Source organism: Bos grunniens, chromosome 15, assembly GCF_055505025.1.
Source record: "Bos grunniens cultivar Pamir isolate PY7600 chromosome 15, Bosgru_T2T1.0, whole genome shotgun sequence".
NCBI classification, from domain to species: domain Eukaryota; kingdom Metazoa; phylum Chordata; class Mammalia; order Artiodactyla; family Bovidae; genus Bos; species Bos grunniens.
The window spans coordinates 81,907,742-81,930,203 of record NC_141179.1 but is presented as its reverse complement, the minus strand read 5'-3'; the positions used below and the strand labels follow the sequence as shown (position 1 = coordinate 81,930,203).

The 22,462-nt window shown below is 46.5% G+C and overlaps 3 protein-coding genes across 51 annotated transcripts in view; 1 reads left to right on the top strand and 2 right to left on the bottom strand.

The window, feature by feature from the left end:
* Window positions 1-5,117, bottom strand: part of CTNND1 (catenin delta 1) — a 45,038-nt gene extending 39,921 nt beyond the window's left edge. For 44 of the 45 annotated variants that reach the window (XM_086341763.1, XM_086341805.1, XM_086341794.1 and 41 more), the window contains exon 1: window positions 4,940-5,117. The gene's annotated coding sequence lies outside the window, so the exon portion shown is untranslated. Of the gene's footprint in view, window positions 1-2,866; window positions 3,186-4,939 lie in introns of those variants that run through there. The other variant, XM_086341792.1, reaches the window with a different exon arrangement.
* Window positions 5,118-11,165: 6,048 nt separating this feature from the next.
* On the top strand, window positions 11,166-21,966 carry BTBD18 (BTB domain containing 18). 3 transcript variants are annotated; one of them, XM_086341818.1, is made up of 6 exons: window positions 11,166-11,277; window positions 11,632-11,774; window positions 11,944-12,056; window positions 12,192-12,309; window positions 12,941-13,108; window positions 17,241-21,966. In XM_086341818.1, the coding sequence occupies exons 5-6, from the start codon at window positions 12,985-12,987 to the stop codon at window positions 19,298-19,300; spliced, it is 2,184 nt and encodes a 727-aa protein (XP_086197944.1). In that variant the 5' UTR covers window positions 11,166-11,277; window positions 11,632-11,774; window positions 11,944-12,056; window positions 12,192-12,309; window positions 12,941-12,984; the 3' UTR covers window positions 19,301-21,966. The 3 variants fall into 3 exon arrangements, with proteins under 3 accessions (XP_086197944.1, XP_086197943.1, XP_086197945.1); XM_086341817.1 differs by having other exon boundaries at window positions 11,211-11,774; XM_086341819.1 differs by having other exon boundaries at window positions 11,239-11,774; window positions 11,944-12,053; window positions 17,241-19,962.
* SELENOH (selenoprotein H) lies at window positions 19,915-21,545 on the bottom strand. Of its 3 annotated transcripts, none has more exons than XR_015142441.1 (4): window positions 21,274-21,545; window positions 21,061-21,206; window positions 20,721-20,951; window positions 19,915-20,099 (listed from the first exon to the last, which is right to left on the bottom strand). XR_015142441.1 is itself a non-coding variant. In XM_086341840.1 (4 exons), the coding sequence occupies exons 1-3, from the start codon at window positions 21,396-21,398 to the stop codon at window positions 20,851-20,853; spliced, it is 372 nt and encodes a 123-aa protein (XP_086197966.1). In that variant the 5' UTR covers window positions 21,399-21,545; the 3' UTR covers window positions 19,915-20,099; window positions 20,822-20,850. The 3 variants fall into 3 exon arrangements, 2 of the variants coding, with proteins under 2 accessions (XP_086197966.1, XP_086197967.1); XM_086341840.1 differs by having other exon boundaries at window positions 20,822-20,951; XM_086341841.1 differs by having other exon boundaries at window positions 20,847-20,951.
* Window positions 21,967-22,462: the final 496 nt, after the last annotated feature.

Genomic DNA, 22,462 nt, shown 5'->3' with positions numbered 1-22,462 from the left:
GCATCCACGCTCTTAGCATGCAGAGCTGCCCTGCTTCTATATTTGTGGCACATTTAGATTGGAAATTCCCTGTTTGGTCAGCATATTGATCAAAAAATACAGAATAATAAAGCATTTATGGCAAAATTTTAACAACTGGTGTTAAGGTGAATGAAGGATATACAGGAGTTATTGTACTCCTATTCCAATTTTTCTGAAAGTCTGAAATGTTTTCAAAATAAGTTTTATCATCCAAAATGGGGCATGTTTTGTGACCAAATTACCTGTAGGCCATCAGAGAAGACTTTGAGAAAAGAAAACTCTCTATCTTTATAATGTCCCCACTACATGCCTAATCTAAATGCCCACATCATTCCAATCAGGTTTAAGGACTCACTGGAGAGGAAAATGGCCTTAAAATGGAAAATACTGTCCCTGCACCAGAATAATAAATATTAAGTATTGAGAACAGGGTCCACATTTAATAATCAATAACATGCAATTCCAAGTAGAATGGGGGGTGGGGGGCGGTTACTTCCAAAAATACATTATACAATAAAACTAAATACAAATCAATCCATACCTTCATATCCCACTGGATAGTTCTAACTGAACAGTCGTTCTTCCCCGCCTTTACAATCTCCCTGCCAGGAGATATCAATGCCCTCTATTACAAACCTTGGAGGCAGCTGCGTTTAGGCAGAGCAATCCCTATTTCAGCGTCTCATAGCATTTAACCCCTTTTGCAAGGAAAGAGAACATGAAATCACATAGTAATAAGCTATGGCTCATTCCTTTAGGCAAATTTCTTGTTACTATTATTCCTAATTTCCCAGAAAATTAATTTGGGTTCTTAAACTCATAAACTTTCCAATACACTTTGTGAACAAAATCTCCTAGTTTCATAGCGAAAGCAGTGACAAAAAATGTATATATATAATGATGTCCAAACATACTTTATTTGAAGCACTAATGTTCAAACTATCATTTCAAGCTTTTTATGTTTTTATTAACAAGTATAAAAACCATTTACTTCCAACACAGCTGAAAGCAATACTTCCCTGCTGCTGCCCTAATATGTTCTGGGTAACCAGTTCCTCCCCTCTAGAAAATGGTTACATATAAGGTTTCAGTGGCTGAAGTTAACAGCTGCCTATAATATGAGATGAACTGACTAGGATTCTTAACTATTTACACTATTATTTGTACTGCTTGCCCAGAAAAGAAACAGGATTAAAGAAAAATTCAAATTTTAAACCTTCAATTCTTTCTAAAAACTGTATTTAAAAATGGAAGGTAGGCAATGTATAAAAAGTTAAAACTACAGACTAAATTTCAAAATCACATAGCAATTTTATTCATCTTTGTTGAATTTCTTCCCATCTCAACTTCCTTTCAGCCTTCCCCACAAAAGTCCCTCACTGATTCCCATCGTGCCTTATTTAACCAAGATTTACTGAGCACCTCAATATATCACCAGGGCTTCCCTGGTGGCTCAGATGTTAAAGCGTCTGCCTGGAATGCGGGAGACCTGGGTTCGATCCCTGGGTCGGGAAGATCCTCTGGAGAAGGAAATGGCAACCCACTCCAGTAATCTTGCCTGGAGAATCCCATGGAGGGAGAACCCTGATAGGCTACAGTCCGTGGGGTCGCAGAGTAGGACATGACTGAGCGACTTCACTTCACTCGATATATCCCAGACACTAAGACAGGCGCTAAGGGGATACAGAGATAAGACAGTATCTACACTCAAGCAGGTCAGAATAGGGGAAAAGACAAAAAAAAAAAAAAAACAGACAATTGTAATACAGTGTGATAAACATTATTTGAACTACCTGCTACAAACCTCTCCCTGCAAATCGGCAATTCATTCCAAACCCAAGTCAGAAAATTCTCTGGAAGAAATTTCACTGATAAATAAAGTTTGAGGCATTTCCAGTAGGTTTAAGAATTACAGGACAATAATGAAAAAAAAAAAAAAAAAAGAATTACAGGACAATAATGGTGTGCATATGGAAAGATCCCTGTAATAAAGTTGAGATAATATCCATTCTAACATATCTAGCTCCTTACAGCTTTATGGAAAATGGATTTTTTACATACACTACTCTATCTCGGAGCATGCAGGAACTCTAAGCAAGCACTGACCTTCCTCAGGATGAAGCACTCCTGCCTCTCAAAAGGGCTCAGTTTAGTTCTGGCTCTTGTTTCTATTCTCTCTGGAGAACGGCAGTGTTTTAGCGGTTAAATCCACTAACTTTATATAGTCAGAACAGGGTTTAATCCTGGCCTTGGTCACTTACAAGCACTGAAATTTTCAGCAAACCTCAAGTTCTCTGAGGCTCAAATTCCTTAAAAAACAAAAAAAAAACCAAAAAACAACAAACAGAAAGTTACTGTAGGAAATTAAATAAATAGTTCAGGCAAAATGGTTAGCACTCACTGAGTAAACAAGGTGGGGGCGGGAGAGGGAGGGCTGGCACTTAGGAACAGGGGCACCAGGTACCAGAGCAGAAAGCAGTGAATTACACCGAGCTAATCACTTTGGTATTCCAACTGAATAATGATCTACGCTTAATTTATTTGCATCCATCCTCTCTCACTCATCTCTAGAGATCATCTACCTCATAAACCCAAGGCTGAAATTGCAATTACTCAGAGCTTCTTTTTAAGATTTCCAACAGTCCCCATTTTTATCCTAGCTGAAAGAACGTGTTCTAACCCCTTTGACTCTCCATAAGTGAACCCTAAGAAAGGAATTAAGACTCTAGACACCCAAAGGAGGCCCCTACCTAGAACACAGACCATACCTTAGTCATATAACAAAGAAACCAACAGCATAGAGGAGTCAAACAAGGAAAGGAAAATCTGCAGAACTCATACTTACTTGTCATTTTCTACCCCCAAACCAAAATGAGGAGCGAAACAAAAAATAAAAGATTTACTTATTCACACTCTTCCTCTATTTCCTGGAAGAACTAGCAGAGGTGAGGTAAAAGACGAAGCTTCCATCTTATCATTCAAAAGGCTCTAATAGCACACACCAGTCAAAACAATGCCTCCGTTCGTGGAAATAGTCCTGGACGCTTTACAACCAGGATGCTCACTGCAGTGATACAAAGCCCAGTGTTTAAAGCTGGACCCAAACCACCACCACTCAGCCACCCAGAACCTGTTTTCAAACTGCCTTTGTACTCGCTCCGACTCCCTCAGCCCTCCCCCTAAAGGCTGAGTGGGAAACGGACACTCTGGCAGCAGCACGACCGATCCTCCAGAGATCCACCAAGAAACCCCCCAGGCTGCAGTCAAGGCTGAAGGGAGCTTTCGAAAATTTGGAAATGATGTAACTACAGCCCAGCAAAACACACACGTCGTCCTTTCTCTTTCTTTTTAACTGCACTTGCTATAATCAGATGATCCAGACATTAAAATCTTACTGTAGCCCTTGCATAAATTAGATTAAAAGGGACAAAGTTCAGTTTCCTCTGAAGCTACAACCTCACAAGAATGAGATTATCTTTCAAGAAACAGTCTTGTCCTGGAAAAGAAATTCAAGGAAGTGTTCTAGTCTAAAAAGAATTAAGGGGCGGGGTGGCGTGGGGTGGGGGGTTCAAAATCAGAGGATTAGTATAGATACATACCAGTTTAAATCTAATAGCAGCTTACATATTAAGGACCATCCTGCTACAATTAGAGCAATGTCTATTGCAGTTATAATTTTGCAGATGATTCGCATTTTCAAAGGGAGAAGGTAGGGAACATCCAGTTTTCAGCTACCGAGGAGCCGGCTATATGCTTATCTAGTATTTTTGCAAGAATGTATGTGCAAAACAAAAACAAATCTTAAGATTAAACGTAAGATACGAAAGCACAGCCATGGGCCTTCAGTTCTTAAAAGATTTCTGATTTCACAGCAAGTTAACCAAATCAAAAATGCACCTCCAAAAAAACAACTTTCAGATTGGTTTAAAAATAAGAATTACCCCTGTTCTTTCGCAAACGCACCCTACACACTAGAGTCTATATTAAGTGTTTCAGCCTGACCTTTTTTTAATCCCAGCCTCTTTCAGAGAGCACAAAGCTGAAAACGTCTCTTGTGTGCTACTTTAACTCAGGTGAGCTAAAAGGCATGGCTAGAGGTTCCTTATCCCTTTAAGCACGGACACCAGACATTATGGTACGTGCAGACTGAACATACAATACCGCCACAAATCTTTGCCATCAAAGGTAGTTTTAGAAGGAAGGGGATGGCAATCCAGTTACCAAGGATCTATCTGTTTTCTTTTACAAGGCAAAGCAGGGAGGCTAAGTCTAGAAGGCGAAAGAGGCTCCCACCCACCACACCTGAAAAAGTAAGAGAGGGATCCACCCAGGAACAGCAGGGCTGAAACCGGTCTGGGCCGTTCAAACTCTCCAGGGGGAAATACCACTATTTAAGCTGCAAAGCTCCCTGCAACTTTCTGCTTTCACAAATTTAATGACAAAAGGGAGAAAAAAAGCTTTTGAAACATATTTAGAACCATCTGTATAACTAGCTTCCGACCCGGACAAATTCCTTTCCCAACCCACACACAACATGCCAAAAAAACCCAACTTTTGGTTTGGGCTCTGAAAACAGAAGTTTGTTAGCCTAACCTAGAAAAAAACACATACAATCAAAGACCACACCAAAATGTAAATTTATGGAACAGCTCTCACCCCTCTGAATCTATTCATCTCCCTATATTAGACCTAGAAGTTTGTTTCTGGGTCTTGAATATCTTCCTTTGCTTTAAATACGATAAAATACCAAAATTCCCCCAAATAAGTAGAAAGAAAAATTAATAATTGTTTAAAAGTCACTCGTCAGCATAACAGACCCTCTCGTTTTCAAATTCCCTCGGTTACCATAAGACAAAAATTCAACTTGGCTTATCCTGCTTTACCCGTCTATACACATATTTTTTAAAAAGGCACACACCTCAAATGTGGACTTCTGAAAACCACTTCTTTAAGAGAGAAAACCAAGGCTCCGTCAATGTGCTGAGAAAGACAAATCCAGCAAGGTAGTTGCTTTTTCGCCACCTCTTCCTCCTTTCAGGATCTTTCCTGCTCTTCTTTCTCTCTCTCCCCTTTTTTTTCTCTCAGATCCAACACCTAAAATGGAAGTTGCACCCAGCCAAAGGCTAGGGAGCCTGGGTGGTGACAAACTGATCTGGCAGCCCTACCCCCTCGCTTTCCTAAGTGATGTCAGCCCCTGAGAACTTCCAATAGGAGCTAGGCATAAATCAGGGAGCTGATTTTATCCAATAGGAAACTTTATTATAGGAAACAGGGGAAAAAAAGCAAGAGGAGGAGAAAAAGAGACAGGGGGAAGTTTTATATATATATTTATATTTAAAGTGGAGACTATATAATCTCTAAGGAATTACTGCAGAGCTGGGAGGAGTCGGGGAAGGGGGCTGAAGGAACAAGGGCTTTCTAGAATGGCATGCCTAAGAACCACGGTTCTCTTTGATGGTGGAGTTCTTGCTCCCTCCTTCCTTTCCGGGTAGGGAAGAAAAAAAGCTGATTTTATTTGCCTGCTGTTGTTTGGTTTGTTGCTTTCTACCCCAGAGCATTTCCCACAGGAAGATAGGATGGGAAGGAGCAAGAAACACTAGAAACAGGGCTACAGCGTGTTGGCTGGGGTAGTAGGGGATATCTGAGGTGAATTCTCAATTTTATTTTGGTTTAAATGCATTAGAGTTAATTAGAAAAACAAATACTTCGACTTAACATTTTTAGTGTCTGTACTTTCAACTGGGCTTCCCTGGTGGCTCAGCTGGTAAGGAATCCGGCTGCAATGCCGGAGACCTGAGTTTGATCCCTGGGTTGGGAAGATCCCCTGAAGAAGGGAAAGGCTACCCACTCCAGTATTCTGGCCTGGAGAATTCCATGGACTGTGTATCCATAGGGTCACAAAGAGCTGGACACAGCTGAGGTACTTTCACATACACACATACTTTCAACTAGAAGGAAGCTGAATCCACTAGGCTGTTGAAGAAAATCAGTCTTCTCATTTGCCCCAAATCAAAATAACGTGGGCTTGAGGGGCATAGTAAATGATATCCCATAAACAAGTGATATATTTGGAGACAACAGCACATGCAAGGAAAACAAACTCTCACAGCAAGAAAATTCAATTCATTTGTGAAGTTCGGGCTTAAGAAGGTCTAGTTCATACATTCTCTTTACGCTTGACCTAAACAAAGGATTATAACAGGTATTCTTTTTCTCATTAAGAGTTATCTTTAATATGTTCTCAGACTATTAGGCCATGAAGGGCAGAGATTGAAAATTTTTTATGCTTACAAAGACTATTATATTATGGTCATTAACTATATGAAAATGATAATGATGAACTGAAAATTTCCTTTTTCGTTCTTACTGAAAAATCTAAAAATCTGAAGGCTGCTACCAAATGAATCTTCATAAAGTTTTCACAATTTAAAACAGTGGTTAAGAGCACAGGCTCCGCAGTGAGGCTGACTGGCTCCAACCGCCTCTCCTAAGTATACCTAATCAAGTAAGTGTGCTGCATACTCTGTGGCTCTCCAGGTGGCGCAGTGTAGAGAATCTGCCTGCCGATGCAAGAAACTCAGGAGAATGGGTTGAGGAAGATCCCCTGGAGAAGGAAATGGCACCCCACTCCAGTGTGCTTGCCTGGAGAATCCCATGGACAGAGGAGCCTGGGGCGGGCTACAGTCCACGGGGTCACAAAGAGTTGGACACGACTGAGCGAGCAGCACACACATGCTACACACTGTGCAACCCTGGAAAAGTTATATAATTTCTCTGTGACTCAGTTTCTTAACTATGAATGGAGATAATAACTATATCTCTCTCATAGAACTGTTGAGAGAATTAAAATACATATAAAGTTCTTAAAATAATACATGGCATACAGTGTAAACTCAATAAGTTATGATTATCAATATCTACCCTGCCAAAAAATTTTCAATAGCTCACCATTGCCCCAAAATAGCAACCAATGATGAGGCATCCATCATGTAAGGGCACTTTGCACTCAATATCCCTAACTTCTAAAATACCACCATGGAGACAGTATTACTACCATTTTACAGATGAGAAAATCAAGGCTCAGCAAGGTTAAGAAACTTGCCTGAGCTCAACCAGCTAAGGAGTAAACCCTTATCAGTCTAACTCCAAACCCATGCTATTTCCATCCCTTACACTGTGGTCAGGATAAAGGCCAAGCTCCTCGTCTGTTTTCAAGATCCATATTTATTCATCCAATACATTATAGTAACATTTATTAACCATAATCTGACCCTCCTTATCTATCTAAACTGGAATTCCACTCCTCAGCATGAAAGTGCCCTTGCAATCAGGTTTAGACCCTCTCATTTGGTCTAATGTGGCCAAAAAGAAGTTCTCTCAGAAGTGCTGGAAGACCAAACAGACATCACAGCACCTGTCTGATGGGCTTTAAACAAACTAGAATGGGAAATGAACACATTTGACAAAGAAACAAACAGGCTTTAACTCTCATTGCCTAAGAATCTTTTCCAATTACCTTATCACATCGTTCACCTCTGCTGCTGCTGCTGCTAAGTTGCTTCAGTCGTGTTGGACTCTGTGCAACCCCATAAACGGCAGCCCACCAGGCTTCCCCGTCCCTGGGATTCTCCAAGCAAGGACACTGGAGTGGGTTACCATTTCCTTCTCCAATGCATGAAAGTGAAAAGTGAAAGTGAAGCTGCTCAGTCGGGCCGACTCTTAGCGACCCCATGGACTGCAGCCCACCAGGCTCCTCCGTCCATGAGATTTTCCAGGCAAGAGTACTGGAGTCGGGTGCCATCGCCTTCTCCCTCTTTTACCTCTACTGTCCATCTATTCCTAGTCCTGTACAGCAAGTTTAAAAGCCAAAGATGACTGTCAAAGGAAAACAACACCAGAAATCAACCAGTTTGTTGATTCACTGGTTCCTAGATGACAGCCATTATCTAGAATAAGCTATGATTTTCTAGAGATGGATTAGTCTCATTTTCTTCACACCATCACTAACAGATTGCAAATATTTTGACTTCCTTCCTTCATGCATGTGTGTCTGTGCGTTTTCCTGTCTCCCCCACCAGAAGATAAGCTCCATGAAGGCATTAAAAATTCTCTTTCTAGTGTATCCCCAGAGCTCAGCCTTGTATATCAAATTTAACAACACATGAATAATGAAATGAAGTCTGTTGTCTTACTAGTTAAATAATCCTGGACAAGTCATTTAGCATTAATGAATTTGTAGATAACATTCAAAATAAAATTATACACAAATTTTTGAGGTTTGACAGAAAACAGCAAAATCCTGTAAAGCAATTATCCTTCAATAAAAAATAAATTAAAAAAAATTATATACAAATTTAAACAGTTAACTCAGTGATGAAAAGTTGTTAAATTTATCTGAAACAGCCATCTTCGAATAAAGAATCATAAGGATTAACACTCACTGAGGGAAAACCTGTTTATACTCAGTGAATAGAAAATAAAATTAAAAGACGTGTTCCTTTTGGGTTATTTTGAACACCTACTGTAAGCCATGCGCCCTTCTAGAGGTCAAGGATAATGAGACAGACAAGTACCCTGCTCTCAATAAGTTTACATTCTAGCTGGGTCAGGGGAAATTGCAGGTTAACAAATAAGATGTCAGATGGAACACTATGCAGAGATCAAACAGACTGATGAGAAGGACTTGTGGCTTGTTCTAGATTGGATGTCAGGGACAAACTCTCTGGACAAGTGACATTTAAGGGAAAATCTGAATGGTAAGAAGCAGCCAACCTTGAGAAAATATGAACAATGGTAATTACTAATGCCAAAGCCCTAAAGTGTGGGGCTGAAATATACTGGATCCAGCAGAACATGCTGGAAATGAGGGAGGTATAGGTGGGAATCAGAGTATAAAGGCATCTATAGGTTAGAGAAAGGAGTTTTGATTTTATTCTAGGTGAAAGAAAGCCTGTGGAAATTTTAAACAGCAGAATGACATAATCCAACCAACATTTTGAAAAGGTCTGGCTGCTTATGTGACAAATGGATTAAAGTAGAGGGAAGAGTGAAAGCAAGGAAATCCGTTTGAAAGTCAAGCTGCAGGGATATGGAGCTGACTGCAGAAGTAGCAGTAAAAATGGAGAGAAATCAGTGGCTGTGTTCAGAGAAAAAGGGCTGTTTTTATTGGAGCCTTTTCTCCCCCTTTCCTTTTTTCTTTCTGTTCTTCATTTTGTTTTTAATGCATGGAAGACTACATTCAGTACTCATTTTTACAACTCTCAAAGTTTAACTTCTCCACCCACAACCATCATCACATACACACAAAGAAAAGATATCATAAACTGAACTATGAAATAAAACTGTACTTAAAAAAGAAATGTTAAAATTATTATATAGGGCAGAGCATTGTGCTGTGATGACTTTACTTCTAAAACAGCCTAAAACTATAAATGCCAAAGAGAAGAAATTTTTTAAAATCCAACTCCAAAAAAAAAAAAAGTCTACTCATACAAAGGAAAACAAAACATTTTTACTTCTTTCTCTGCTCTGATGGCAACACATTACCATCCTAAGTTTGCCATTTTTGAAGCCTTGGGTAGGATGGCCATTTTTCATTCCCTTTATAAAATCGACTAACACAAGATTTAACTAAACTGTTGTTGCATTTAAAACAAACAAACAAAGAAGTGAGTCCTCTCTACCTCTTGAAAATTAGTCTAGTCCTGATAACAATATATTTCTGAGAGGACGCAATATTTATATTTTCTTGACAAACGCTACAGATTCACCTACGGCGGCACTGCACCTGACGAGTCAAGGCTCCATTTCCACAGTAACAGATGCTGCAAACAAGTATTCCGTCTTTTTCCCTTGCTTGCTTTCGTGTGTATGTGTATGCGTGTGTGTATGTGTGTGTGCTGGAGAAGGAAATGGCAACCCACTCCAGTGTTCTTGCCTGGAGAATCCCGGGGACGGCAGAGCCTGGTGGGCTGCCGTCTATGGGGTCGCACAGAGTCGGACACGACTGAAGCAACTTAGCAGCAGCAGCAGCAGCAGCATGTGTGTGTGTGCGCGTGTGTGTGTGTGTGTGTGTGTGACGCGCTGGCAGCATCTAAAATTCTGTCCTCCTTCTGCTAAGTTTTATGTCCTTTGACGAACTGCTACCTCTTCAAAGTCTGACAGCAACCCCAAATGTCATTCTGTTCCTTGCTTCTTTCTTCATCTCAAGGGCAGGGAGCTCAAACTAGGGAAAATATTACCTGACTTGGCAATCCATGCCCCGCCCCATATTTCAACCACCTCAGATCCTTTTGAAAAGATATAAGATAGCAATCAAGACACACTTGAGCGCCCAGTACTATTCACCGCTCTCCGCTTTGTCCCTGGACAGGTTCCCCGTCTCTCAGGTACCGTCCTTCCTGCCTCCGGCCGGGTGACTGCACCACACTTTGTCCCCGGTGGCGTTGGATTTGGCCGGCTCCGTCCAGCGCAGGACGACACCGGGCAGCTACCTGAAGCCGGGACCCAGGTCCTAACACGCACGGGGCAGAGAACTGCTGTGCGGTTCCGACGCGGCTTGGCGTGCTCTCAGAATGTGTGGTCTCTAGATCATTTATTTTTTGTCTCACCCCTGAAAACAGCTTGTTTCTGACCAGGAAGTGCGCTAAAGACCTCAACACTCGAGATCCCTCCGGATGGAGAGTTCTGCCCCCACCTCGGGTCATCAGGTCTCCCAGATGTGGGTCTGGGGTGGAGTCTATGACAAACCTGAAATCAGGAGTTAGCCCAGGAACCTTGTTCCAGAACATTCCTGGCCTCAGGAGCCACCTAGTGTGAGAGACATGTGGGACCAGGTGCGACTGGCGCCATCTGTAAGCCTTCGCCTCCATTACGTCTGGGGCGCTCTTAGCCGGACCAAGGCCATTACCAGCTTCCTCCACGGGAAGCCGGAGGTGTCCTCCCACCTCCTTGGAGCCTCTTTTCCATTTGTTTTCATCGGGTGCCAAGGATGAGGCCTGCTCCTACAGAATCCCTCCCCGGCAGGCCCTTCCCCCTGTCTCTCGCCGTGGGAGCCCTCTTGCCCCCAGCCCCCAAGTCCCTCGAGACTTAGCTTCCCGCCCAAAGCGCCCCTCGCCCTGTGATTGGCTGTCTGAGGGGCCTTGGCCAATGCGGGATGACGTATTCGCCCGGCGTCAACCCGCGAGGCTGGGGGAGGAGGAAGCACGTCGGGTCCGCGACGTGCGTGCGTGTGGTGCGCGAGGACGGTGGCGCGAGGTGTGTGGTGCGAGGTGTGTGGTGCTGGCTGCGTGGCCTCAGGCTTTCGCTGTCAGCGCCCCCCACCACCACCGCCCTGGTGCACGCGTGTGCCGGGGCCCGCGCCAGGACAAGGGCATTGTGGGGGCGGCTGCAAAGCCCGTGCGGCCGGAGGCGACAGTGAGGGCGAGCTTTGGATTCGGGCCTCCGGGACCCCCGCGCTCCATTCCCAGAAACCTTCGCGCCGAGAGGTCTCTCTTCAAAGGAGTTGGGCCCGGGGCGCCCGGAGCTTGCGGAGCGCCCCGTTTTGCAGGGCCTTCCCTGAAGCCCTGCGTTCCCCGCTCCGCCAACCCCGATTCCTTTGGTTCTGGACAGGGAAGGAGACCTCGGGACGTTGTGCAGCTTTGCTAAGCCTCCCCGCGCCAGGCTGGAGTGTGGGAGGAAGCAAGGCAGTCTGGATCGAGGACCCAAGCACCGAGACGACCGCAGGAGCATCTCCTCCCGCAGAGCTATTCCAGGTTGGGTCTGGGGGCGAGGCCCAGTGCTGGTGGGTCGGGAAGTCTCCCCCAGGGCCTATGTTTGGGCCCTTGCAACCGCTGCCATCCTCCACTTCCGTGTCTCTGGCTGGGATGGAATTGAACCTACGGTTTCTTAATTTACCTTTTCCACTCGTTTCTTTCCCGATAGTTTGACGTGAACCGTTTGGAGCCCCAGTGCCACCTGACGGAAACCTGCATGCCGGGAAAGGAACGCCACCTGTACAGCGTGTGGGGATCTCGGTGCAGAAAACTGGAAACGTAGTAAGCCCGGAGTCCAAATACCCAGCTTGTGCTTGGGAAGGGATAGAATCTAGCATAATCATCCTTGCTTCACTGTTAGCCAGATAGTTAACCAGATTGACAAACCTAAAGGCTAAATTCTGTACCAATTTCCAGGCGGAAACAGGCTTCCTCTGGACAAGAACATCTGAACCAAGGGTGGCAGTCTTGTTATTTCGGTTGGAGACCTCACCAAGCCCAGCAGCTTCTCTTCTCTGCTGTGCACCCTCTGCTGGTTAGTGTGATAGAGTGAGCTTGGAGAAAATAAGGCGTGTGTGACTTCTTAGAGATCATTTAATACTCAATACGTGTTTTGTTAAAATGTGTTACATGTGGGAAGTATACCCATGAAACTCAGAAATGTGGTGCTCAGGAAGAATATGAGCAGTCAGCACCACGGGAGTTGAGTCCCTGGTGATATGAACGAGGAAGGTTTAAGGATAACAAAAATTTCATTCGTGTAGTGCCAGTTCTGTGCCGGGCACTCACACTGCTAAGCAGTTTGGTAGAAATTGACTCATTAAATCTCTCAAACAGCCTTATGAGGTTAGTACAGGACTATTATACTTCTCATTTCCTAGCTAGATCAGAAAAGTAAGACTCAGAGAAGTTAGATCATTTGCCTGAAATTATATAGCTCAGCTAATAAGTAACAGAGCTGAGATTCAAATCTAAGGCTATCAATGAGCTCCCATCTGTAACCACTAGGATATTCTTAAGATACACTTGGGGGCACAATCCCTGGATTTATGGTTCCTCAATTCATGCTTTTGTCTCTTACTTTCAAAATTCCTCTGTCATTTTAAACATAAAGAGAAAAAAATTAGGTATAACCATGCCTCTGAAAGGTGTTCTCTCACCCACAGGAATCTGATCCATGAAAACCCAGAAAGGTTGTTAAGAGATCAACATGTGCTCTCCTGCCAGTCCCAAAATCCTGTACAGGAATCCCCGGTTCCTCCGATTAGCTTTTCTGCAGCTTTATCACCAGCAAAAGAGTGGTGTGTTCTGTGATGTCCTTCTGCAGGCAGAAGGTAAGAGACTAGTAGGGACTCAATTGAAAACTCACCATAGACTAAGAGAAAATGATTTTAGGGCCAGGCAGTGAAGAACAAAACCAGGAAAGTATGTAATGATTGCCTTTGAGTCCTGTTTGGTAAAGAGCTTTTTCTAGGACGGGTACATTTCTCAAAAGTGAAAGTGAGATTATACTCCTTTTAAAAAAAAATGAATTAATTATAAAGCTTCGTAAGTGTAGAAATTCTATAAAATGTGGATAATACGGTAATGGGATGATTGTGAAGATTGAGTTTAACATATGTAAAACACTTAGGTACTTTTAATGTTGTACTAAGCAGAATGTAAGTATTAATGGTCCTATTATGTACTTTTCTGCTTTCTTTTTTATTTATCGTTTTGGGCTGCGCTAGGTCTTTATCGCTGCGCCGGCTTTTCTCTAGTGGCGGTGAGTGGGGACTCTTCATCGCAGTGCGCAGGCTGCTCCTTGCAGTGGCTTCTCTTGTTGCGGCGCATGGGCTCTAGAGTGCACGGGCTTCAGTAGACGGGGCCCTGGGCTCTAGAGCACAGGCTTAATAGTATGGCTTACTTGCTTCTCAGCATGTGGGATCTTCCCAGACCAGGGACTGAACCTGTGTCTCCTGCATTGGCTGGCAAATTTTTTTACCACTGAGCCACCAGGGAAGCCCTGTGTTCCTATTGTCTTGCCAAGCAAGTCACTTCGTCTCTTGGCAGTTCACTTTCTTCATTACCAACATTGTATAACACTCTCCAGTTTACCAAGTACATACAGTATGGTTTAGTTTCTCATCTTGATTTTCACGACAGCCTTGTGATATAAAGAACGTTGTTGTATGGTTCCAGTTCTATACAGATGTGCAAGTTGAGACAGTGATTTAAGTGACTTGTCTGTTGGTTCTCTTAGAAGAGTGGCGTTTCATTCCTTTATTCAAAGTAAACCAAAAAAGTATACTGTACTAGCATGGGCACATAGTATATATGAAGATAAAGCCCATCCTTGTAAGGAGACCATATAAGGGGGAGATATTCCGGTAACCAATGCATTCAGATAACGAGGCGGTGTAATAAATAATATTGGGGTAGATATAGGCTGATACAGGAGAGCAGAAGAGGCACCTACTTAACAGACCTGAGGAGGTTGGGAGATGGGGTTAGGGAGATTTTCTTGGAGGAAATAACCTCTTAGATGAGTTGTGAAGGACAAATAGACGTAGGAAGAAGTGCGGAAGGATTTTCCCAGGCAGAGAAAACAGCATGTACCGAGATTGAGAGGTATGGGCCAGAGGTTTGCAAGTGGTTCATTATGGCTACAGCACAGATTGTAAGAAGTGTATTGATCAGAGCTGTGGCTAAAGAAATTAGCAGGTCTGAAGTGTTATACCAAAGAAGATGCTCTTGTCCTCAGAACACTGGAATTATACTTGTAGATTTTAAAGAAGAAGGTCATAACTTGTTTAGAAATAGCACTCAGGCAATGAGGGGAATTATTAGATTGTTATTGAGTCCAGATAGGAGGCCATTTCGGGATCCAGGAAAAAGGGAATTGTGGCCTGAACTAAGGCATTGAGAATAGAAAGAAATATATGGTTTATGAGCTATTAAAGATAAGTATTAAAGAGGTATACGAATGTGAAAGTTGGACCATAAAGAAGGCAGAGTACTGAAGAATTGATGCTTTCAAATTGTGGTGCTGGAGAAGACTCTTGAGAGTCCCTTGGACATCAGGGAGATCAAACCAGTGAGTGCTAAAGGAGATAAACCCTGAATTCATTGGAAGGACTGATGCTGAAGCTGAAACTCCAATACTTTGGCCACCTGATGCAAAGAGCTGACTCATCGGAAAAGACCCTAATGCTGGGAAAGATTGAGGGCAAGAGGAGAAGGGAACGACAGAGGATGAGATGGTTGGATAGCATCACTGACTCAATGGACATGAGTTTGAGCAAGCTCCAGGAGATAGTGAAGGACAGGGAAGCCTGATGTGCTACAGTCCATGGGATGAAGAGAGTCAGACACAAATTAGCGATTGAACAACAGCAACAAAAAGAATTTACAAAATTTGCTGCAGTTAAGAACATAGACTGAGGTAGCCTTGGGTTCAAATCTTGCCCCTGCTCCTTCAGTTCAGTCGCTCAGTCATATCCGACTCTGCGACCCCATGAACCGTAGCACGCCAGGCCTCCCTGTCCATCACCAACTCGGAGTTCATCCAAACTCATGTCCATTGAGTCGGTGATGCCATCCAACCATCTCATCCTCTGTTGTCCCTTTCTCCTCCTGCCCTCAATTTTTCCCAGCCTCAGGGTCTCTTCAAATGAGTCAGCTCTTCACATCAGGTGGCCAAAGTATTGGAGTCTCAGCTTCAACATCAGTCCTTCTAATGAACACTCAGGACTGATCTCCTTTAGGGTGGACTGGTTGGATCTCCTTGCAGTCCAAGGGACTCTCAAGAGTCTTCTCCAACACCACAGTTCAAAAGACTCAAGCTTTCTTTGCAGTCCAACTCTCACATCCATACATGACTACTGGAAAAACCATAGCCTTGACTAGATGGACCTTTGTTGATAAAGTAATGTCTCTGCTTTTTAATACGCTGTCTAGGTTGGTCATAACTTTGCTTCCAAGGAGTAAACGTCTTTTAATTTCATGGCTGCAGTCACCATCTGCAGTGATTTTGGAGCCCTAAAAAGTAAAGTCAGGCACCGTTTCCCCATCTATTTGCCATGAAGTGATGGGACTGTATGCTTAACTAACTGTAATTTTGCACATTACTAGACTATGCCGTCTATGGGGTCACAGAGTCAGACACGACTGAAGTGACTTAGTAGTAGTAGACTATGCCAGTTTACTCATCTGTAATAACAACTACCTCACAAGGTTGCAGTGAAGATTAAAATTAATTCTGGTAAGAGCCTTAGGTGCCTGGCACCTAATAAGGACTCAAGAGTTACTAGGTTTTTTTGAAGAAAACTTAATATTTGATTAGATGCAGTGAGTAAGAAAAAAGGAAGAATCAAACACGACTTCTAGTTTTCGGGCCTGGGCCATTGGGTGAATGTGTTCTTATTTTGAAGTAAAAATCAGGAAGTTTTGGAGTGTGGGGAATGGTGAGTTTACTTTCTAGAAAGCTTGCATTGGAGGTACTTGTGGGACGTCCCTGTTGTCTTGCAGGCTGTGGCATGCTTAGTATTTCAGAAGAGGTATCTGGGCAGGGTTGGATCTGGGAATCATCAGCAAGCCTTTGCTAACGGAAGCCATGGGAGAGGGAAAAATTTCTCCAGAAGTGCCCATAAAATGAGAAGGTGGCTCAGGACAGTGGATACCACGCAGTGGAGAGATTTCAGGAGAGAACTGAGCCCTAACTGAAAAGTGAAAGTCACTCAGTCGTGTCCGACTCTCAGCCCTGCGCCAATCTCTGCCAGGGTGGTGGCTTCCAACCGGCGGCCTCGAGCCCCCCATGGACTGTAGCCCACCAGGCTCCTCTGTTCATGGAATTCTCCAGGCAAGAATCCTGGAGCGGGTAGCCATGCCCTCCTCCAGGGGATGTTCGTGACCCAGGGATGGAACCTGGGTCTCCTGTGTTGCAGGCAGATTTCTTACTGTCTGAGCCACCAGGGAAGCAAGCTTCCCTGATTATCCTGATTATCCATATCCAAAGCTCATGATCTTTTGATTAGGTCACAAGCAGCTTCTGTACAAATTTTTAAGCTCTTGGGTGAGTCAAAAACATTTATTCAGCAAGTGTTTGAGCCCCTACTTTGTGTCAAGTACTGGGTATTCTTCAGTGAGTCAGACAGGCACCGTTCCTGTCCTTGGAGCTTAGAAGTTTTGTGAAGGAGATGGACAGTTCCAATGCAAATAGCTGAATGCTGTGATAGCTAGCTAACCCAGACGGGATGGCGGAGGAGGGGTGGGGAAGGCTTTCTGAAAGCCTAAAATAAACCTGTAAAGATAAAAACTGAGTTAGCTGGGTAATGGCAGAATGTTCCAGGTAGGCAGAAGAAACAGATTTCTCCTACTTGAACTTCCATGAGGGCAACAGAAGGGACAGCACATTCAGGCATAGTGTCTGTGTTTAACCCGCGAGCGTGCCACCGGCCTGAGGTAAATACTTGGGTTTCCCTGCAGGTGAGGCAGTCCCAGCTCACTGCTGCATCCTGTCAGCCTGCAGCCCCTTCTTCACAGAGCGCCTGGAGCGGGAGAAGCCAGCCCAGGGTCGGAAGGTGGTGCTTGAGCTCGGGGGCCTGAAGATCAGGACCCTGAGGAAGCTGGTGGACTTCCTGTACACCTCCGAGATGGAATTATCTGGGGAAGAAGTCCAGGACGTGCTTTCCGCAGCCCGCCAGCTCCGGGTGTCTGAGCTCGAATCCCTTCAGCTAGAGGGTGGGAAGCTGGTGAAGGTCCCTCAGGGTCGAAGGCTGAACAGGGAGTGCCTGCAGCCTCCCAGCCCCGCGCCAATCTCTGCCAGGGTGGTGGCTTCCAGCCGGCGGCCTCGAGCCCCCCTGCCTGTCACCCAGGCGCCCTGTCCTCTCAGGGCAGCGAGACTGAAGTCCTTGGGGAAGGAGGAGGGACCCCCAGAGAAGAACCACCAACAGAACCCGGAGAACTCGTCTGGCGCTCTCCTACTCAAGAGGAAGGCCAGGGCCTGCCCAGCTCCACAAGAACCAAGTGCTTCACCATCGAGCCACAGTCAGGGACCCAAAGAGAACAGGAGTGACCCTGCCCTCGGTCCTATCTCACTCTCCCCACCCAGCTTGTACCCCTGCGTAGACGAGCGACTCCTGCCCAGAAAGATCAAGCTGAGCCGCTCAAAGCCGTCTCCCGATGTCTGCACATCCAAGCCTGCCAGCCTCCTCAGTGGAGCCAGCTCAGTGCCCACAGCCCCTGGCCGGCGTCTGTGGCGGCAGAAGAGTACAAATAAAGAAGCACCAGAGGACAAGCAGAAAACGGGGCGAGCTAGTCCCCTCAGGAGCAGCCCAAGTGCATCGGGTCTTGGGAAGACGGCTGGGAACAAGAAGTGGAGCCCCGAAGTCAGGACTCCTCACCCAGACTCAGCAGAGGAGGGGCAGGTTGGGAGAGTGAAGCTTCGAAAGATAGTCAACGGGACCTGCTGGGAAGTCGTTCAGGAGCCTCCCCTCAGAATCTCTCAAGATAGCCCTCAAATCCCAGAACTCAAAGACTCAGGAGAGCCTCTGGGGACACAGCCATCCTCAGGTAAGGAGCAGGACCTGTCTTCCGCGAGAACAAACTTGTGTGAGGACTCACCCGTGTGCTCCAGGCTACAAGACGTTTTGCTCTCTGCCGGCAGCTCCCCAGACCACCCAGTGGAGAAGTCCGAGTTTGGGTCCAGCCCAGAGCTGGTAGGAAAGGAACCTAGACTGGACATGGACTGCAGAGAGTCCTACACATTCAACCCAGCCCTGCTTGGGCAGCCCTGCGAAGCTGAGGAGTACCGCATCACCAGTGCTGCCGCCACCAGCGAGCTGGAGGAGATCCTGGATTTCATGCTCTGCGGCTCCGACATTGAGCCGCCCATGGAGTCTCTGGAGAGTCCCCGGGCTGAGGGCTGCAGGACCCCGAGTTACCACCTGACAGAAACAGGCAAGACCTGGATTGAAGGGGAAGAATGGTGTTTGCCAGACGTGGAGCTCTGGCCCAGGGAGCTCACAGGACTGGAAAAGGAACCTCTTGGTGAGAACAAAGAGCCAGCTGAGCCCTTCAGCCCCCTAGTCCTGCCCTCTGAGAACAAAGAGCCAGCTGAGCCCTTCAGCCCCCTTGTCATGCCCTCCGAGGTAAGTGAGGGGGAGGTGTTTTCAGTGGGAGGCTCTTGGACTCCAGACCTGGAAATTAGCAGCTCCCAGCCACTGGAAGGTCAGAGAGACAAACTTCTCCAAATGGACTCCCTTGACCCTCCCCAAAAGTCCTATGGAGACCTCTCGCCTCCCTGTTCAAACTGGGTGGACGCTGGCCTGGAAGTGTCCCTATCAATGGATGAGGTATTATACCCAGCTCCAGAGGCAGGCAAAGAGGGATCTGGCAACTCTGAGTGGGTGGGTCCACTTCCTGCCAGCCCTGAAGAGGAGATTGATGTAGACTCACTGTCAGAGGGGATTCTACCCATGGGTATTCTCTCCGTGTGGCCTGACCCTTCCTCAGAGTCAGAAACAGAGGTAGATATACTAACGTAGTGGCAAAGCGGGGAGGGCAGGCCACAGGGACTGGGAGGGAGGGACATGCTGGCTAAGAGGCCGCCAACAGGCCAGCATGTGTCCCTGTGCTCTCAGCACCAGAGGCAGGCACACCTGAAGCGCTCCTTCCCTCCCCAGGCTTTTGGAGCCAGGCAAAAGTCATTCCATAGGTAGAAGATTATGAACTCGAATCCCCTTCTTTTATAATCTTGTCTTCCAGTTAGTGACAAGTGAAACAATAAACTCTGTGGTCACCAACTCTAGTGAGTCATAGGTGACAGCCAAAGCCAGTCTCCCCGATCAGCAGGCATCTGATCCCTAGTACCTGGTATGTATGGCTTAGTCACTGCCGGCATGGGAAGTGTAGCCAAAAGCTCCACGGGGCTGGGAAGATGTCCTGCACCATCACTTCTGAGAAGTGAGGTGAGAAAAATAGTTCCTTTTATTTCCTTTTCCCCCCTAGTTTTTACAAGTGTTTCTCATGCTCTATTAAGGACCATAGGAGACCCAAGTTAATTGGTGACCTCAGGCTATGAGGAACACGAGGACCAATCCCATAAGACTGGCTTAGGGCACCCCTTCCCATATTAATAAATTTACTTCAGGACTCAGGCTTTATGTAAACTCAAATCCTTTAATTTCTATTAAACCAAATCCAAGAACTTTTCAATGTCTTACTAGAGGACTGCCTCACAACTGAACCCTCGTTTCTGGAGGGGAGGAAACCACAGCTTCAGGGACATGACTAAAGTTTGGCCATGTCCCGTCATAAATGCTCCAACATCACCAGGGACAGAGGCTGTGAAAAGGAGAAAGGAAAAGAGTTAGAGAAGGGATCCAGGTAATCCTAGCCAGCCCTCCACCACTGGACACAGCTCAAGGGGTGTACACACACACCGCCCCCATCTCACTCAACATCAAGTGCCTGACAACATGCCAAAGCCCTGTCTGCAGCACTCGGACAAAGACAGGGTCGGGTTCTGTGCCCAGGAGTGCCGGCATCACCACGCAGGGCTGGCAGCATATGCTAACACAAGAGGCAGTAGGCATACCTGAAACTACACAGAGATTTGGCCAGGGAGAATCAACACACACACAAATGAGGGCATCGGTGGGTTTACAGGAAAGTGAGCTGTTTTTTTAGAAAACAGAAAATCGGCCCATACTCCAAGGGACACAGTTCTCTGCATCCTTTAAGGTCACAATTTGCATTCTCATAGTCATTTACATTACCAACGGCATTCCACGACTTAGCTCAGAGACACTGGAATGAAACATAAAGGTAGCAAAGGGCACACTGAATAGGAAATTTTTTTTAGGGGGGGGTGGGGCGACTTTCAGTTTTCCACCAGGAAAAAGGGGAAGAGGTATTCCCACTAGAGGAAAGCCCGAGAGCAGAAGCGAGTCATGGAAAACCTACGTCCTGTGTGAAATCGGGGATCGGGGGTTTAACAGGAAGGGCTGCTTCGCCAGCAGCCGCACGAAGATCAGCCCCACTCCCCGCCATTCGCCATCTCGAACCTCAGCGAGACGCCTTCTGCCCCACCTCTCTACGAAAGGTACTTCTTCAGCTCCTCCAGCACCACGTGAGGCTCCGGAAACTTGAGTTTGCGTGGGGGCCCCTTCTTAAGACCCGTCCAGAGCTCCGCGCCTGGGAAGAAAGGCCACGTGAAGCCCAACGGCTATGGAACCCTGCAGCCGTTCCCCGAAGCCACCGGGAGGCGGCGGTCTGGAGGCCCCCGCGCCCGGCCCGCACTCACTGCTGCCGTCGGCGCGCAGCAACGTCACCTCGAAGCTGCCCCTCCGCGGCCTGGCGGGGTTCACCTTCACCGTCAGCTCGGGGGCCTGCAGGCGCAGCGCCTGGCTCAGGGCCGCGGCGTTGCGCCCGTAGACTCGTCAGCTCGTGCTGTGGGGAGAGGGGCGAGGTCAGAGCCCGGCCCAGGCTTGCGGCGCCCGCGCCCCGGGCCGCTCACCAGTGCTCGATGACGACGCTCGGCCCCTCCACTCCCCCTTCCTGGCCGCCGGCCGGCTTCTCCCGCTTCTCGGCCGCAGCGGCCAGCGCCGCCTCGGCCTTCCGCTTCCTCCCGCGGGACGCCATGGCGCCTGGGGCCCGGTTGGGGACAGGGCACAGCCGCGGGCACAGGCCAGCCCGGCTCCGAGCGCCGAACCGCAGCCCAGGAACTCAGCTCCCGACGTGAAACCTCTTAAGCTGCGGCAAGCGTGGCGCAGGGCGCACACGTGGTCTGGAGGCGGGGCCGCGGGCGAAGCCGCGCTGCGCGCAGACGCGGGGAGGTGCGGAGCGCCGCGCCCAACCACCTGGCCGGGGGCCGGGTCGCTGTGAAAACAAGTCTTCACGCAGGCGTTTCTGTAACCGCGGCGCCAGCTTGAACGGTGTCCATCATGACTGCTACCCAAAACTTCGCTCCTGGGACCCACGGATCAGTCCCAGACCGAGTGTACAGCTTAACTCTGGGGTTAAGTAAACTTTGTTACGGGTGCAAGGTTTTGATTTGAAGCTTGGATTGTTTCCTAGTCTTTAAAGCCAAGCCAATATTATATCTCCAATTCATTTTGAGCTTCTTCCAAGTTAATTGCTTAGATCTAACGTCGGTAATCATTCAGGATCCTTCATTAATATGAATAAAGTAAATTTACTATTTTGTTTACATCATTGATTTTCAAGTGGGATGTTAGTAGGGTGTTAGTAATATCACCACCATTTGAGGAACATTTTTAAATGCATGCAAAGGTCCTGAGATTTTGACAAGCCTATCTATGTCTATTTTGAAAAGATGCCCAGGGATTTCTTAAGTCCTACTCATCCCTCATTTCCTCCCCCTTCTCTCTCATTAAGGTCTGTATTGTCATCATAATAATCTAGTAGATTCTTCAGTTGTTGGATAGCTACTCTTCAAAAGGGCTTCCCAGGTGGTAAGTGGTAGAGTCCACTTGCCAATGCAGGAAACATGGGTGTGCTCCTGGGTTGGGAAGATCCCCTGGAGAAAGGAAATGGCAACCCACTCCAGTATTCTTGCCAAGGAAATGCCATGGACGGAGGAGCCTGGCAGACTAGTCCATAGGATGACTGAGCGACTAAACACCAACAGAGGGAAGACCCAAACCTGCAGCTGTCCACAGTGTGGGGACCTGTGTGCAGCATCT

What these genes read in the sequence shown, in the direction of transcription:
- BTBD18 (XM_086341818.1), top strand. Translation starts at nt 12,985, where the DNA reads ATGTGCTCTCCTGCCAGTCCCAAAATCCTGTACAGGAATCCCCGGTTC. An exon ending in TGTCCTTCTGCAGGCAGAAG is followed by an intron (nt 13,109 to 17,240) that starts GTAAGAGACTAG and finishes GTTTCCCTGCAG; the next exon opens with GTGAGGCAGTCCCAGCTCAC.